Source organism: Melanostigma gelatinosum, assembly GCF_949748355.1.
Source record: "Melanostigma gelatinosum genome assembly, chromosome: 18".
Lineage (NCBI taxonomy): Eukaryota > Metazoa > Chordata > Actinopteri > Perciformes > Zoarcidae > Melanostigma > Melanostigma gelatinosum.
Genome location: NC_136651.1, coordinates 22,794,445 through 22,810,400, shown reverse-complemented (window position 1 = coordinate 22,810,400; position 15,956 = coordinate 22,794,445). Strand labels below are relative to the sequence as shown.

Below are 15,956 nucleotides of genomic sequence, written 5' to 3'. Positions count from 1 at the left end.
TGGATGGACGGATGAATCGGGGGTTTGAAATGACAGCGATGTCTTATGTTATACAGATTGTAAAGCCATCTGAGGCAAATTTGTGATGTTTGGGCTCTATAAATAAAAATTGACTGGACTTCATTGACAGTTGGACACAAATTGGGTTTTAACATGGTAATTTATTTACTTATTTTCCTTAGTGTTTAATTAGTTGTAATACATTTGTTGCACACTGGGTGGCAAGTACTTATAATGGGACTGCATTTATACAGCAAAGGAATGCAGCCTGGGGAGGCACACAGTTTTTGACCGTTGCTATGGTGTCAGCAGGTACCATAGCGGTTACTTGGTTGCAAAAAATGAGTTGGAAGAAATAATGTAATGGCAAACAGCAAATGTAAAGACTGGACATCGTTGGGTTGTGCCCAAGGTGTGCGTGAGCTAAAGTTAGCCGACATAGCAGCAACAAAGTGACTGATTGGAAGCCACTATAAACACATTTCCATTTTGTCTCGTATATTTAGCCGTTTTACAAAAGGAGCTATTTAGTATATGTCTGTTGCACCATGGAATCGTTTTCTTAATGTATTGCGTGATCATCATTTCTGTACAAAATAAAATGTAGGTGCCATAAACCATGGTCTCTTAAAAATTATGTTCCCATACAACTAAACATATTTTCTCCCTCATTATGATCACAGTTTTAAACCCTTGGTTAACGCTGTGAAAAAACACAACAAAACTACTTTGTTTTAGTAAAAGAAAAGTAAGAAAAATAATTGTTTGTTATGTCACTTAAGTTACATGCGTAACGTTAAACATTCAACATAACATTAAAATAAGTCAATGCTAACTTTTCATATTGCATGGGACAATAGCAGCGGTCTACTGGGTGAAAGTCCCGTGTTTTTGGACCCATCTGTTGTTTCCCTCAAAATGTAAATGACAATGCATTTTGTTGTATGAGAATGTAGTTTTTAGCAGACCAGGTTGAAAGAAGTGTGTTTTGAGCATGTGGAAAGATTTAGTGAGAGTTGGCAGAAAGTCTTCACCATTCACCCAAGGTCTACTTGGTATGGTCCTGTACCCAGTGACATAGTCTGAAGCAGTACGTTTGTGGACTGACGGTAGAGAAGGACCGGCCTGGATGTCTCAGCCTCTTCCACAAATGCTCCAGCCTCTTCTTACAACTGTAAACTGTGAAAATGTCAATGATGCCGATGAAGTAGCGCTGCTCAGGCCCATCAATGACGTGCAGAGGATTCTTTAGGTTTGGCAGTAAACGTCGGTTTTGGGCCCTGAAGTCTGGAAGATCAGCTGGGTCACTGCCTGGCCCTGAATGCTCTGGGCATGTTTGAATAGGGCCAACACCTGATGCAAGTCTTGCTTGTAATTGCTCCAAATCTAAGGTAGAGTCATCTTCTAGAATTGCCCCAGGGACAGGAGCTATGCCTGCGTGGATAGGGGGGGAGCCTGGATTCACAGATCTAAAATGAGAAAGTCACAGGGGAGATAAAAAGGTGTGAGTGACAGCAATTACTCCATGTAGCCTCATTTACATTACATATGTTGTGAATTATTCATGTAGCTGAGCTAAGTGGCTAACCTGGCTAGCAATCCTGTATTCCTGTAAATGTATGAGTGTTTGCTTTAGTTAAGAGTTTACAATTGCTAATACTTTGGTTCTGTAATTCATTTTCGGTGTTTATTTCAGAAACTCAGTCAACATTGTTCAAACTCATTCAACATCTGTAAATCTGTCACCAAACTATAAAACTGTATGCCAGACTGAATACAGAAACGTATGCACCAAACAGATGTCTGCGTGTTCTCTGACCGGAACCCTGTATTGGTCAATAATCACCTTTACACCAGTCTCTCAGGGGTCGAATCCCCAACAAATGGTCCTTCGAGCCAGATTAATGGACGACTACAGAATATGACATCTGAAGATAGATCTACCCATCAGCCTCATTTCAAAGATCAGCAGCATCATGTGAGACATCATCGCATCCCCAAACACCTTGAGGACTATGTCCTTGCCTACAATCCAGAGCGACCTGCCCTTTTGTCCCATTCTACAGAGGAGCAGAGAGGAGCAGCGGCCGCAGCAGAGCGTAGCCGAGCAGATGCAGCCTCTTATCTGGACAGACACAACCTCACACAGGCCCAGCTCCGATAACCTGCTGAACAGCACTTCACTTAAACAACTCATCGAATCCATCTCTAGGAACGAGAAGGAAGAGGACGCTGAAGTGGTTCAACTAACACACACACACACACACACACACACACAGAGTATGAAACCAGATGTCGTCAGGAGCTGTTGGAATACATCACTTTCTTCTTGATGGAAGAAGAGATAGACAAGGGTCATGACACCAGGAAGAGTGCCACACCCCCATCAATACCTTCATCTCCCGTGCCTCACCCCCAGATGTCCCTCTTCTCCCCAAGCCATTTGCTTTCATCGACAGAGGAGCAGGCTAAGGACACAGAGCCTCAGGCTGGTGGACCTATAACAGGACACATGTCTGGGAGACCATAGGTTGAGACTGAAGTTAGAGTCTACACTCCTATAGCAGGAGACCAGAGACTAAATTCTGCGTTTACCCCAGTGCTTCCAGCCTCATCGGAGCGGTTGGGCTTCTCGTGTTCTGTAATTTCATCAGCCATGAGGACACCTAGTCGGGTCCAGCAGTACCCTACTAGGCCAGACCCACTGCAGCCTCATACCTCAGGGCTGCCTCGCCACCGTGGTGATGTAGGACAAGCGCGTGGACAGTTGATTGCTACTGCTGCGGTCGATGAGCAGTCTCTTACAGCTATCCAACCGCACAGCATTACCACTCACCACAAGTGATGCCTCACGACCCTTCCAGCTATGGCCCGCCTCACTATGCTATAGTGCCTTCATCAATACCACCACTTCAGCAGACTCTGTGCCCAGAGGTAATTCATCTCCAGCTCATCAGATGCAGCTGCCATCAGGTCAGACTGTGACCCCATACTGCTCTGGTCTGCCACACCGCTCTGCATATGGTGTGCCAACACCCAAAATTCCAGAGTTCTCCACTGACTGCGAAAGAGAGTTTGCTAACCTGAAGCTGGCTGTAGACAATCTGCTCGAGCCTCATACAGAACTGCCTGAGAAGTATAAATATCACGTGCTACTTGAACATCTTAAGCTGCCTGAGGCACAGATTGGTCAGTCTTGCCACCACCATCCAAACCCATACTCAGCATCTATGCAAGCCTTGCAGCTACAGTATGGTCAGCCACACCAGCTGGTACAAAGCGAGATAGCAGCCATTCTGACCACCCCAGATGACCACCCCAGCATGGTGATGCCCACATCTTCCAGAGTTTCGCTCTACAAGTCCACCTCCTAGTGAGTATGCTGCTCTCCTTAGAGGGACCCAAGGGTATGGCGCTAAACTTACTGTTATGTTGACCGCTTACTTACTAAGCTACCAAAGTACCATAGAGATGGGTTTATTGAGTATTTACAAGTTCAGGGAAAGCTGAATAGCACAAGTCTCAACCCCTACAACCTACAAGATCTCAATGGATGGCTTCAAGGTAAAGCTCAACAGCAGCGCCTGTCCAGCAGATTGGTGCAGCGCTACCAAACAGGACAACCCCAAGTAAATGGAAGGCAGATCACGTCAAAAGGCAAAGGACAAGGTGTCTCTGTATATCACAGTACAGGGCCCCAGAGTCCCTCCAGTAACCACACACAATCCAAGAAACCTTTCAAAATACAATGCCTCTTCTGTGACAGCAAAGAACATATCAGTCGCTGTCGCAGTATCACAGAGCAGTCAGCAGTTGATCTGGATAAGTGGACAACAGAGGGAAGGCGCTGCTGGAAATGTGCACGTACACATGCGCCTGAGTCGTGCAACCTCAAGAAACCTCAAGACAGATACTTGAAGTTATTTAACCTCAAGAAACCCTATAGTGCAATGGTATTCACCTCCAAGTCCTCCACGGTGTAGCACAGCGTCGAACCAGCAACTCACAGCCAGGGGCCACAGAAAGCAGTCTACCTGACACCCAGCATTACATCAGGCAAAGTACTGCTGAAAGTAGTCCCCATCCTGCTGCACAACAAGTCCAAGTCTGTGGAGACCTTTGCTATCCTGGATGATGGCGCACAGAGGACCATCATCCTCCCACAGGCCGTCCAACAGCTCCAGTTGACCGGTGAGTCTGAGACTATTTCCCTACGCACAGTCTTGACGCAGCTACAAGGATCAAATGTCAACTTTGAAATCTCCCACAGAGATAACCCACAGAAGCACTACAAAGTGCAGGGAGCATTCACAGCTGAAGGCCTAGATCCCAGTTTGGGGCTAACTGGGATCTGGGGCTATATCTGGGGCTATATATATATATACATATATATATATATATATATATATACACACATATATATATATATATACACACATATATGTACACACATATATATACATACATACATACATACATACATACATATACACACACACACACATATATATATTGTCAAGAAGAGTTGAGATCACAGAGAAAGCCACCTTGGATACATGCATACACGTTCAGGGGAAAGTCAGGATATAAAAGCACGAAGCACATACTCAGAAATCAATAGTTAAAGTATAATCGAAAGATAAGGATTGTGATCATTATATAACGAATGTTTAATGCATAGAGTGATTTAACAAATGTAAAAACTGATTATAATAATGTTCTGTGTACCGGAGCTGAGATGTGGAAAAAAGTGTTTGTCATGGTGTGTCAGCAGACCGAGTGAGTCAGGAACAGATGTTTTGGGCGTAAGTTAGGAAAACAGTCATGGGACATGGAATTCTGTTGCAAGAGAGGACTCATAGAAGCAAGACGAAAAGTCTGGTACTTTCCAGAAACAAACGCACACACATAAGGGTGGGATGAAGATCATGTGTTCAGAATAGGTGGGGGGAGAACAGATGGCCCAAATCAAGGATAAAAGGAGACGCTTGCAAGCCCCAAACTGGGATTTCTACACGAGCCGTCCAGACGCTCTGAGAAGAAGATACGGACGATTGCAACTGAAGTATTCGAGGACTTCGTCTCGGTTCACGGAAAGAAGACCGCTGTTCGTGGACAAAGAATTGAAAGACGGAGATTTTCCTCTTCCCACTGCTCGACTTTAACAACTGAACAACGGAGGAACGCCGCAGCCCTAGAAAGACTTTGTACGGAGCCTTGAGGACTGTTGAACGGACTCTGCTGCGAGAGCAGGAGGACCGAGGGTCCGGCCGGACCATCGCTCCTAACAACTCCAAAAGAACTTTTTCACCGAACCATTGAAGATCCAGCTCCAACCGAGCCGTCTCGGCATCTAAAACTAATGAGTATAATCCAAGAAGAAAATTAAAGTAACGAATCAAGTGTAGTAACATTTTATGTGAGCTGTAGCTTAACCCTTGCAAACTAACTAAATATAACCTGCAATAAATACCTAATCTGCATTTAAAGTAAAATTCTCAAGTGCATTTATTTGCTCAAGTCGTAAAAGTTCCTCGTGGCAGTAAAAAGTTAAATCCATTGTATGTCTAACAACTGAGTTCTGTAAGGTTATCCTAGAGACCGAATCCACTTAACAATCCCTTACGGTTTTAGAAGTAATCCTAGCCGTTAAAACCTAACCTGGCATTTACCAAGAGCACGGATCCAGAAGAGGGAAGCTGCCATAACCGACGCGACTGGTAGGAGCGCCCGGGGTCAGGGTGGCCCCTCGACCGAGTGCACTCAGACCGGAGGAAGCAGGGTAGACGTCGGGAGTAACGGCAGTTGAAGAGCCAGGCGATTTTCCTCGCAAGAACACCAGCTCGACAATCTTTTAATAGAGAGCTGAGTCAGTAAGTAGCCCCGTATCGGGCCAGAAGTACCCCAGGATCTAACTCGTGTGTGTATATGTGTATATGTATATACACACACACACGCACGCACGTACGTATGTATGTATATATATATATATATATCAAACTCTTATGAAGAGGAGTTGTCTGCAGCAGCTGAGAAATCGCTCTTTTTCGCTCATCTCCAGCGTGACACTTTTCAGAACATGCTGTGTGCTTGTTCTGGAAGCATACAGGTAAGCCAGCATCGTTGGCAGTGAAAGCAAATTAAGAAGTCCACGCAGAGTTAATCTCTATTTTCCTCCGTGACCTTTCTTTTTTTGGATTTATCCATTGATAGTTTACTGAGGGTGGGGGTCTGAAAATCATGATTAGCCACCTGCAGGGAAAGGCTCTTGACAGGGGTAGAGGATTTAACTGCCTGTGGGAATAATTAACATATAAGATTCTGTTCATTCTTGCTTATAAATTATATTCTCTCTGAACACATTTCTCTTTTTGGAAAACGTCACGCGAGATATTTCCCTGCTCTTCTTTCTATTTCCTCTCAGCCCCGTGTGTCACGGTGTGTAAACCTCGCTCGAATCAAGAAACTTGTCAGAATACCCATATTTGATTGGCTGAGCTGCATCACCTGATGTGATTTGCAATGCATTGGGGTACTTCTCAAGTCTCTTAATTGCATCCCCGTTTCCCTCACTTGGGTCCTTTCCTTGCGTCTTAGTCCCTGCAGGGATGCATGGAGGAAACCATGCGAGGAGCGAGGAAACGATAATTAAGAGACTTGAGAAGTACCCTTGGTCGGTGTGTTTCCTGCACCGCCGAACAAGTACCATAACGGCTGAATAAGAGGCGCTGGTTAAAGTTTAAACTCTGTGCCCAATATGTATAATTCCGAATTATCAATCGGTTTTCTGATATTTTGTGACATTCCTAACAATGGAAGCTATGGCGCAATGGAAGCAATGGTGCAACCCTATAACATCTTACCATGCATTAGGGCAAAGTAAACTTAAAAAAGCAAAGATCACGAATCAAATCTTAGTGGTTTCCAAGAACCAAACTGTAGTTGCCAAGATCTTCCCAACCGACACAAGTGAAAGAAGCATGGTTACATGCGTGTTGACGTTGAAAGGCCGAGTCAAGTTCATTCAGAGTCAGACACTGTGCTTCGGCTGTTTGAGACTTGGCCATCAATCCAAGAGCTGCAGTAGCTGGATGGTCTGTGACACCTGTTCAAAACGTCATCCCACATGCCTACACGAAGATCAATTAAAACAAAAACCATAGAGAGAACAATCTCAATAAATAAGTTATAGCAAAGAAAGAAAGCCACAGAAAACACAACTACAAGACGTTATTAATGATGTGTCAATGTTAAGTGATTCAAGCAAGGAAGATTCACAAAGTGACTCTTCAATCATTCTTGAAAACATTCTAGATACGAACACAAAACAAGTGAAGCTGAAACAATCTACATTGTCATTGAAAAAGACAATTGTACCGTGTAAAAGACTCAAAGGCCAACAAATAAGAGGGCTATTCTTCTCGAAGAAGATCACAGTGCCGACAACTTACATTGGTGAATTTATCGCTCTGGAGCATCATGCAGAACAGATTGTGCCGCCAAAGAAATGTGAAGTTGGTCTGCTGATCGGGTACAATTGCCCTCAAGCGCTAAAGCCTCGAGGAGCTGTATGTGGGGTGGAAAACCAACCCTTTGCGCAGATGGTGGTATCAGTCAAGATGATGTCATGAAGGTGCTATCTGATTTCAGTAAAAGAGTTGACGAAGAGGCAACTATCTCTCCGGAAGATCTCCACTTCTTGACTAATCTGAGAGATTGGTTCAAACAGAAAACATGATGGTCATTATGAAATGCCCTTACTTTTCAAACAAGGCCAGAAATACTGCTCAGGCTACGTGAACTTAATGAAAGACATCATTGCTCGTGGTGATGCAGAGAGGGTCCCACAAAAATAATCAACCAGTCTGGTATATTCCCCATCCAGGGTAAAATCCAGGGTGCCAATTTTGATCTTAAACATCTAGTCGTTGAAGGTCAGGTTCAATTTGAAGCAAAACACTTCATCCAAAGTAAATTTTATGTTGACGATGGACTGGTGAGTGTTACATCTGATGCTGAGGCGATCCATCTTTGACAAGGAAGCAATAGGGCATTGAAGTGCAGGCAATGCTAAAACTACATAAGTTAATTTCCAATAGCAAGAATGTATTGAAATCAAAAACCTGGATATGGCTTTGGGAGAGTCGCTCATGGAAAGAACCTTTTATCTATACTGCTGTCACAGGTTAATCTCTGTTTAACATTTACAGCAAGTATGGTTTCATGCCACTGTTAAGCCACAGAATTACAAAAAAACTACAAAAGTACATCGCAATGTTAAGTTGCAGTTTCTCTTTCACAGTATAGTTAGTCAGTCTAACAAAACTGTATTCTTTCACTTCCATTTTCTATGGCCCACAGCTCAGACCAATTCACCTCACTCAGTATCTTTGCCGCAAAGCCTTCCCTTCGATGCCACCCTGGGGAAGCTTTTGTCTTTCTCTTTTGTCTTTGTCCTGCTGAATTTACAGTACATGTCTATTACAGACCACATCCTGTAATTTTAACATGGTTATAATACCACCCAGAACAATGAGTTAAATTACTGAGGACAACAGGAAACATTTCATTTGCCACATCCCCCTGTAATGTTAGTCCCTCCAGAATGGACCACAAAACCACAAAAGCAGGGTGACAAAATGTTGGGAAACCCAGTCATGAAATGTCAAATAAACAACTTAAAGACACTGACTTTTTGGTTCTCATGATGAGAGTAGCAAAGGAGAGACTCTGGTGGCATTCATCGTGGTGTAAGGGCTGATGGGCCAAGAGGAGACTGTAGTCCAACACATTGAGCCTCCGGAGGAAGTGCGTGTCGATCTCTACCTGCCTCAAAAGCCAGGGACGCTGCCGGTCTGCACACATAAACACACCACTACAACACTACAACTCAAACATGGCTACACAGAAATACACAGCAAACGTATGCAGCATGTTTAGTATTACCACTGGCATTTACACATACCATTGTTTTTTAAATTTGAATTTGATGTTTTCCCACAGTTCATCTAAGATAGATGCATTTTCTTGTTGGAAACGATATAGTGATTGACATGAAGGGGATTCAGTTATGCTTCCCGTACTACTACACAGCTTCTTATGACTCCCAGCACACAAATGTCCCATTGCTTTTCCTTACCCAAGATGACGTACTGGCCTTCAAAGTTGAGGTCTTTGAGAACCACAATAATCTGGCTTCCCTCTGGTGCTGGCTCTGTCCACCGACTCACCTCACAGCCCTTAATGTCGTACCTGCAACACAAAACCCACATCAAATAACACGAGGCTGGACTGTCTGTTTCTGTGCTGTTAAGACAGTAATACTATGCTTTTTTTCTGGGGGCAAGCAGATCAAGCTTACCTGGAATTGATTCGATCATCAGGATAGAACACACTTTGCATAACAATGAAGTATTTCTGCAACGGACATGTGAAAAAAGGAAATATGCTTTATTACACTTTGTAACATCCATTTATTTTAATGCTAGAACAGTAACACATTTTGATCTGTACCTTACGTCTGCGTGTGATTTTGATCCTGTGAACACCTTAAAAAAAAGTGAGAAATAACTCAGTCCAATGAAATATATTATCTGAAATATTGTTAAATTATAACATTTCTTATCATTATACATCCAGCAGACACAGAGTAACATTAGTATTCATTATTGCAACGGGTACAGTAAGGACCCAGGAGTAGTACGACAAAAACCAGGGATAGTTTGAATCAACGCTTTATTTTCCTCTGGACACAACAGGTAGAAAATCACAGGGAAACAGCGGCAGGATCTCGTGGTCGAGGACAGAAGGCTGAGGGAGTTACCGGGGCAGAGGCAAGGCGGGGTAGTCCAAAACAGGCAGGGTCGGCAATGGGGAATCAGTCCAAGGGTATTTGCTGGAAGGTCTTGCATAGAAGTGGAGAACGATCTGGCAGTGAGTGTGTGTGAGACTGGGGTCTAAATAGTAGGTGCAGCACAGTGAGCAGGTGAGAGTGATGAGCTGGGTGTGACTAGGAGGTGCACTGAATGAGCTGACTAGGTGAGTGACAGATAGAATGACAGGATAGAAGTGGCAGAGCTGTGACAGAACCCCCCCCCCCTCTCAAGGGACGGCTCCAGAAGACCCACAAAACAAAACAAAAATTAAAGCTGCGAGCAGCGATGAACGGGCCCTCGCCATGTGCGCGTCGGCGTGCCGGCGGGATTCATGCCTGCGCGTCCGAGAACGTCCGCGACCGTCGGACGGCACGTCCGCGACCGTCGGACGGCACGTCCGCGAGCGAGACGTGTTTAATCCCGCGTGGACCGCCTGATGCCGGAATTAACGCTTTGCAAATAGTCCGACGCGTCCTGCGTCCTCTGCCTGGCGCTACAGAACGCGTGTGTCGTGTTGCTCTGTGTCAAGTGTTATGAAATGTGTGGGACTAAGTGGGCAGTGAGGAAAACACAACTGAGAAATAGGATATCGATGCAGAGTGCAATTGTTGTCCCCGCCTAAACCCTTAACAGACGTGAAATGGTTGAGTGTGATAGACGGTAAGTGCTTGAAAAGGTGTAAATAGGAATGTGACAGTACTTTGCTGCAACAGATCCAGTTACCATTAAAATGTAAAAAATATGATATACAATTGTGGGTATTTATTTTATATTTTTTACTCTCAAATTGAAACGTGTTCCAGGCTGTTTCCTCACAAGATGAGAGGTAATTTCAAATATTGTATTTAGTTGTTTTAGTCGAAGGAGCTCAAAACACCAAGTTAAGTATTTGATGAATAAAGAAATGAATATCCTCTGATGTAATCTTTAATCTTGAATGTGACAGGCTGAACACCCATGTGCCGTTGACTTTGTGTTTTTACGTCTCCATGCTTCCATGTATGCGAGTGTGGGGATTGGGATTGGTCTGATATGTCACACAGGATAATATGAGAAATGGTTCCTTTGTTCAGAAAAGGGTGGGTGTAGTGGCCATTTGTCAACTAAAATCAAAATGAAACAAACAATCAAATGCCACTGATGCACCGTGGTCTGTATTGTTACGCAGCCAGAAGAGAGTGAACTGTCCAAGCAGGATTCCGATTTTTGTATTCATTAAATAAAGCAAAGAAAACAAACTAACTTAAAGACTCTCCTGTCATGTGCCATGCTGCTGCTGCTGTGCTGGTAAAAACTATACGCCCACCCCGCTGCATGCAGGTCCTATCCTTCTACTCATCTATATATAGCAACAGGTGGCCACAGTAATGACCCAAAAAGCAATATAACTAAACAAATTACTATTAAAGAGAAAAATAATCTTAATATATAAAACAATACTACTTCTAAATGAAATAACAAAATACAATATCAAAGTACAGGGCAGGGACATTGCTCATCCATGAAACAGGGTATCTGCTGAGTGGAATCACATGTCACACAAGATATTACACCAAGAAATCCATTTGTAATGAAAGGTGCTATGGCCAAGTAATAGGGGGTGTGGAATTTATGTATATCAAATACTTCACCGCTTCCTGTATCCACTGGATGGCGCTCGAGAACACAGCCAAACATGCATTATGTTGCTCTGTGTCAAATGTAAACCACATTGTGTAAAAGTCATGTAAATCGGATGTTGTTTATCACAAAAGTGCAGATTACCTTTCGCCAGCAGGTGAGTACTAGTGAAAATAAGCTTGTAGACATCCTCAAGGCGTGAGTGTTATCAAGCATGTGAAGTTTGAGACCGTTTGGAACAAGTGCAGCTGAGTTACATCAGCTTTTTTAACGGGGAATCACGTAAAGTAAAAGCCCGCTACGGCTAAACGATTCCGTCAAACGTAAAGCTTTGAGTAACTTTTAATCACAACGGTCTTGACATGGTACTGGCAAAATTTAAAGTGGATCTGATGAAGTCCCTAGGAGGAGTTCGTTAAAGTCTAAAGACTAGAAATAGGCCAAAATCGGTGGGAAAATGACAAAACTGAAGATTGCCGACTTCCGGTTGGGTTTAGAGCATGGTACCAATATACTTATTTGTAGGTCTCCATAGGATACATCTGCCTACCAACTTTCATACATGTAGCTGAAACGTAGCGCTGGTGCTGTTCTTTTGAAATCTTGTAGGGGGCGCCATAGAGGCAATTTAAAACGGACAAGCCTACAAACCATATACTCTATGTCTTCCTATGACCTACGACACATGTACAAAGTTTCATGACGTTTTGAGCATCCCAACACACCAAACCATCAGCTTCCTGTTTCATGGCGAACGATGCGTCGCCACGGCAACAGCGTTCAACGAAAGCGCATAATATTCATGATGGTCATCAATGTCTTAAGGCTTTTCATGATGGTAGGCAATGTCTTAAGGCTATCCATACCAAATGTGAGACTCATCAGGTCACCTGGCTAGGAGGTATAAAGAAAAGTATAAAATATGACATTTCCTTTAGCCAGTAGGCAGCGCTATGAGTTATTGCATTTTTTTCAATTTAAATATGTTCAAGCTTGATGTAGAATCGTGCATAAGAAGTTTTGTGCGGATTGGATAATGTGCCTTGGAGTTATAACAACTTACAAGAATGTATTTTTTCAAAAACAATGAGGCAAAATGGCCGCCACGCCACGTCAAGGTTCTTCGATGAAAGCGCGAGATTTTGATAACTTTTAATCACAAAGGTCTTAAGAGCATCCTGACCAAAGGAGAAGTTGATGGCATAAATTCTCTAGGAGGAGTTCGTTAAAATACGAAGGCTGAAATCGCCAAAAAGTGACAAAAAGCACAACTTCGCGGGTTTGCTGTAGCGCCCACTAGTGGTTTAATGCAAAACAATTCTCAGGGTATGTTACAGCATGCAATGTGCACATATGCTGCAAAATTTGGAATTTTAGGACAAACGGTTGAAAAGTTGTGTATTGATATTTTGCCACGCCCCGACGAAGTTTATTGGTCCATATCTTGTAAATGCTAAGAGATATCAGAAAGCTTTTGATACCTTTTGATGAGGTAGATCCAGTAATGATCCACAGCAAATTTGGTAGTAATGGGACTAAGCATGTAGGAGGACTTCGCAGAATTGTGTTTTACACTAAATTCAAAATTGCGGAAAATCTAAGTAGGCGGAGCTTAGGGGTCTGATTGGCTTTTTTTTTAGATCTAGCTGATTGGGACATGTGGGTCAAATTTCAAGTCAATCGGACATACTGGCCGAGGGGCCTCACCGGTACGATTTGTAGGTGGTGCTAGAGAGCCATTCGTTTACACACACATATGCAAATTTGGGCAGCAGAGTTTCTACCTCAGATCTGACAGGGGTGCAAAAATGGTGAGTTTTCATAAATTCCAAGTGCCCCTACAAGCTCCATCCCCGGCAGAATAATAACTGACCCCATACAATTTCAATAGGGCCTTCGCAGGCCCGACGTTGTCGGTGGCTCGGGCCCTAATAATACCCCATGCAATTTCAATAGGGCCTTCGCCAGGCCGACGTTGTCGGCGGCTCGGCCCTAATAAATGTCTCTCAAGGGAGGGCGGTGGGGGCCCGGAGGAAGGTTAGAACTCCTCCAAGGCCACAGAGTGAAAGTCCACAGCCGGGTGGGTGGAGGGGGTCTGGAGGTAGGGTTCCTCGGACCCGGAGAAAGGACCCTCATTGTTCCCACAGGGAGCCTGCTAAGTGGTCCCGGCAGGCGCCTTGGTCCTGGAAGGTTGTTCTGGAATGTTACGAGCCGGAACCCATTGACTCTACTCCGTACCGTATCCCTCCGAGTCGACCAGGTACTGAAGACCTCGCCCCCAGCGGCGGGAGCGCAGCAGGCGATGAACCGTGTAGACCGGACTTCCTTCGATGAGGCAGAGCAGCCGGCGGCACCAAGGGACTCTACCGGACAGGTTTGACATTGTATACATGGAATGTGGGGTGGATGTGCATGGATTTGGGGACCTTGAGCCTCACTGCCGCCGGGTTGATGATCCTCTTGATCTCGAAAAGGCCCGATGAATCTTGGGCCGAGTTTCTTGGACTCTAACCGCAAGGGTAGATCCCGGGTCGATGACCCACCTGTTAGGGCTGGAGTACGGTGTCGGTTAGCCGCTGTAGCGTAGAGCTCAGCAGACCGGAGCAGGGTTGCTCGGGCCCTTGCCCAGGTCTGGCGGCAGCGGTGGATGATAGTCTGGACTGAAGGGCAGGAAACCTTCTCCAACGCGGGAAACAGAGGTGGCTGGAACCCATATGCACACTGGAAGGGTGACAAACCTGTGGCAGAGCTGGTCAGAGTATTATGAGCGTACTCCACCCACATCAGCTGGTGGGACCAGGAGGCGGGATTCCGGGAGAGCAAGCGGCAGAGGACCGTTTCCATCTCCTGGTTCTTCCTCTTCATCTGACCGTTGGATTGGGGGTGAAACCCAGAGGACAGACTGACGGTGGCCCCCAGCAGAGCGCAGAATTCCCTCCAGAAGATGGAGGTGAACTGAGGACCTCGTTCGGAGACTACGTCGACTGTAATCCCATGCAGACGGAAGACATGCAGGGAGATGAGTTCTGCCATCTCTTTAGCAGATGGGAGCTTGAGCAGAGGAATAAAATGGGCCAGCTTACGAAATCTGTCGACCACCGTCAGGATGGCGGTGTGGCCCTCAGATGGTGGTAGCCCAGTGACAAAGTCCAGGGAGATGTGGGACCACGGATGATGAGGCACTGGGAGAGTCTGCACGAGGCCGGCTGGTCAGAGCCTTCTCACCAGGTGGTGAGAAGGCTTGTATTGATTGCAAACTGGCCAGGCATTGATGAATTACCTGGTGTCCTTGTTGAGTGAAACCCACCAGAAGCGCTGCCGCAGAACGTCCTGGGTCCTCTGGATGCCCGGGTGGCAGGTAAGTCTTGTGGAGTGGGCCCACTGGAGGATCTCGGACCGAAGACCCTGAAGTGCAAACAGGCGATTAGGGGGACACGTGCTGGGACCAGCTTGACCCCTAGTCGCGGCCTTCACTGATTCCTCAATCTTCCAGTCGAGGACAGCGACTTGGCAGGAAGGATGGAAGAGGAGCCAGAGGTAGGTTCCTCCTACCCCTGGAACTGACGGGAAAGGGCGTCAGGCTTGACATTGCAGGGTTGCTCAGGCCCTTGCCCAGGTCTGGCAGCAAGGCGATAGGAGAGAGTGAAGTGGAACCGTGTGAAAAATAGAGACCACCTGGCCTGTCGAGAATTGAGTCTCTTGTGTGTGCGTATGTACTCTAGGTTCTTATGGTCGGTCCAAACCAGGAATGGGAGATTGGTCCCCTCCAGCCAGTGGCGCCACTCCTCCAGGGCCAGCTTCACTGCTAGTAGTTCCCGGTTGCCAATGTCATAGTTTCTCTCGGCGGGGGAAAGCCGACGAGAGAAAAAGGCGCAGGGATGGAGCTTCTGGTCAGCCGCAGGGCGTTGGACAAGACACCCCCCCCCCCCCCCCAACGCCTATGTCGGAGGCATCTACCTCCACCACAAATTGTCTGTCAGGTTCCGGGACTCGGCGGATGGGTGCGGAGGTGAACCTGGACTTCAGGTTCTGGAAGGCCTCGTCAGCTGCAGAAGTCCAAAGGACAAAAAGGGAGTTCTCCAGTAGGCGTTGAAGCACGGACTGGATGTGGTGCACGTGATCCTCTTAGTTCTTGGAGGAGATCGGGATGTCATTGAGGGAGACGAATACGAAGATAAAACGACAAAAATGCACAGTATATACAATGAAATAGAATAGTGTTGAATTATCTGACTAGGTGAAGAACAGTAGTGCAAAAGTCAAACCCAGCAAACAACAGTGAAGCAGTGTGTAGTTATGTGGAGGATGATCTGGCCAGAGCTGTTTTATTGTAAACGTCTTATTGCAGTGGACAGGAATGTTCTCCTGTATCTTTCCGTGCGAAGTACACCCACACCATAGAAGGGGGTGTACACCCGCCCGTCCGCCAATACCCCCTGAATCCAGGGGCAGTTGCAGAGA

At 45.5% G+C, this 15,956-nt stretch overlaps 1 protein-coding gene across 1 annotated transcript in view; it reads right to left on the bottom strand.

Annotated features, from left to right (window-relative positions):
• Window positions 1-1,048: 1,048 nt before the first annotated feature.
• Window positions 1,049-15,956, bottom strand: part of pip5kl1 (phosphatidylinositol-4-phosphate 5-kinase-like 1) — a gene marked incomplete at both ends in the record, with an annotated part of 47,093 nt that continues 32,185 nt past the window's right edge. Inside the window, 5 exons of the mRNA XM_079289060.1 lie at window positions 1,049-1,469; window positions 8,693-8,855; window positions 9,140-9,252; window positions 9,362-9,417; window positions 9,514-9,548. Of these exons, the coding sequence (XP_079145186.1) occupies window positions 1,049-1,469; window positions 8,693-8,855; window positions 9,140-9,252; window positions 9,362-9,417; window positions 9,514-9,548 (788 nt within the window). The remainder of the gene's footprint in view (window positions 1,470-8,692; window positions 8,856-9,139; window positions 9,253-9,361; window positions 9,418-9,513; window positions 9,549-15,956) is intronic.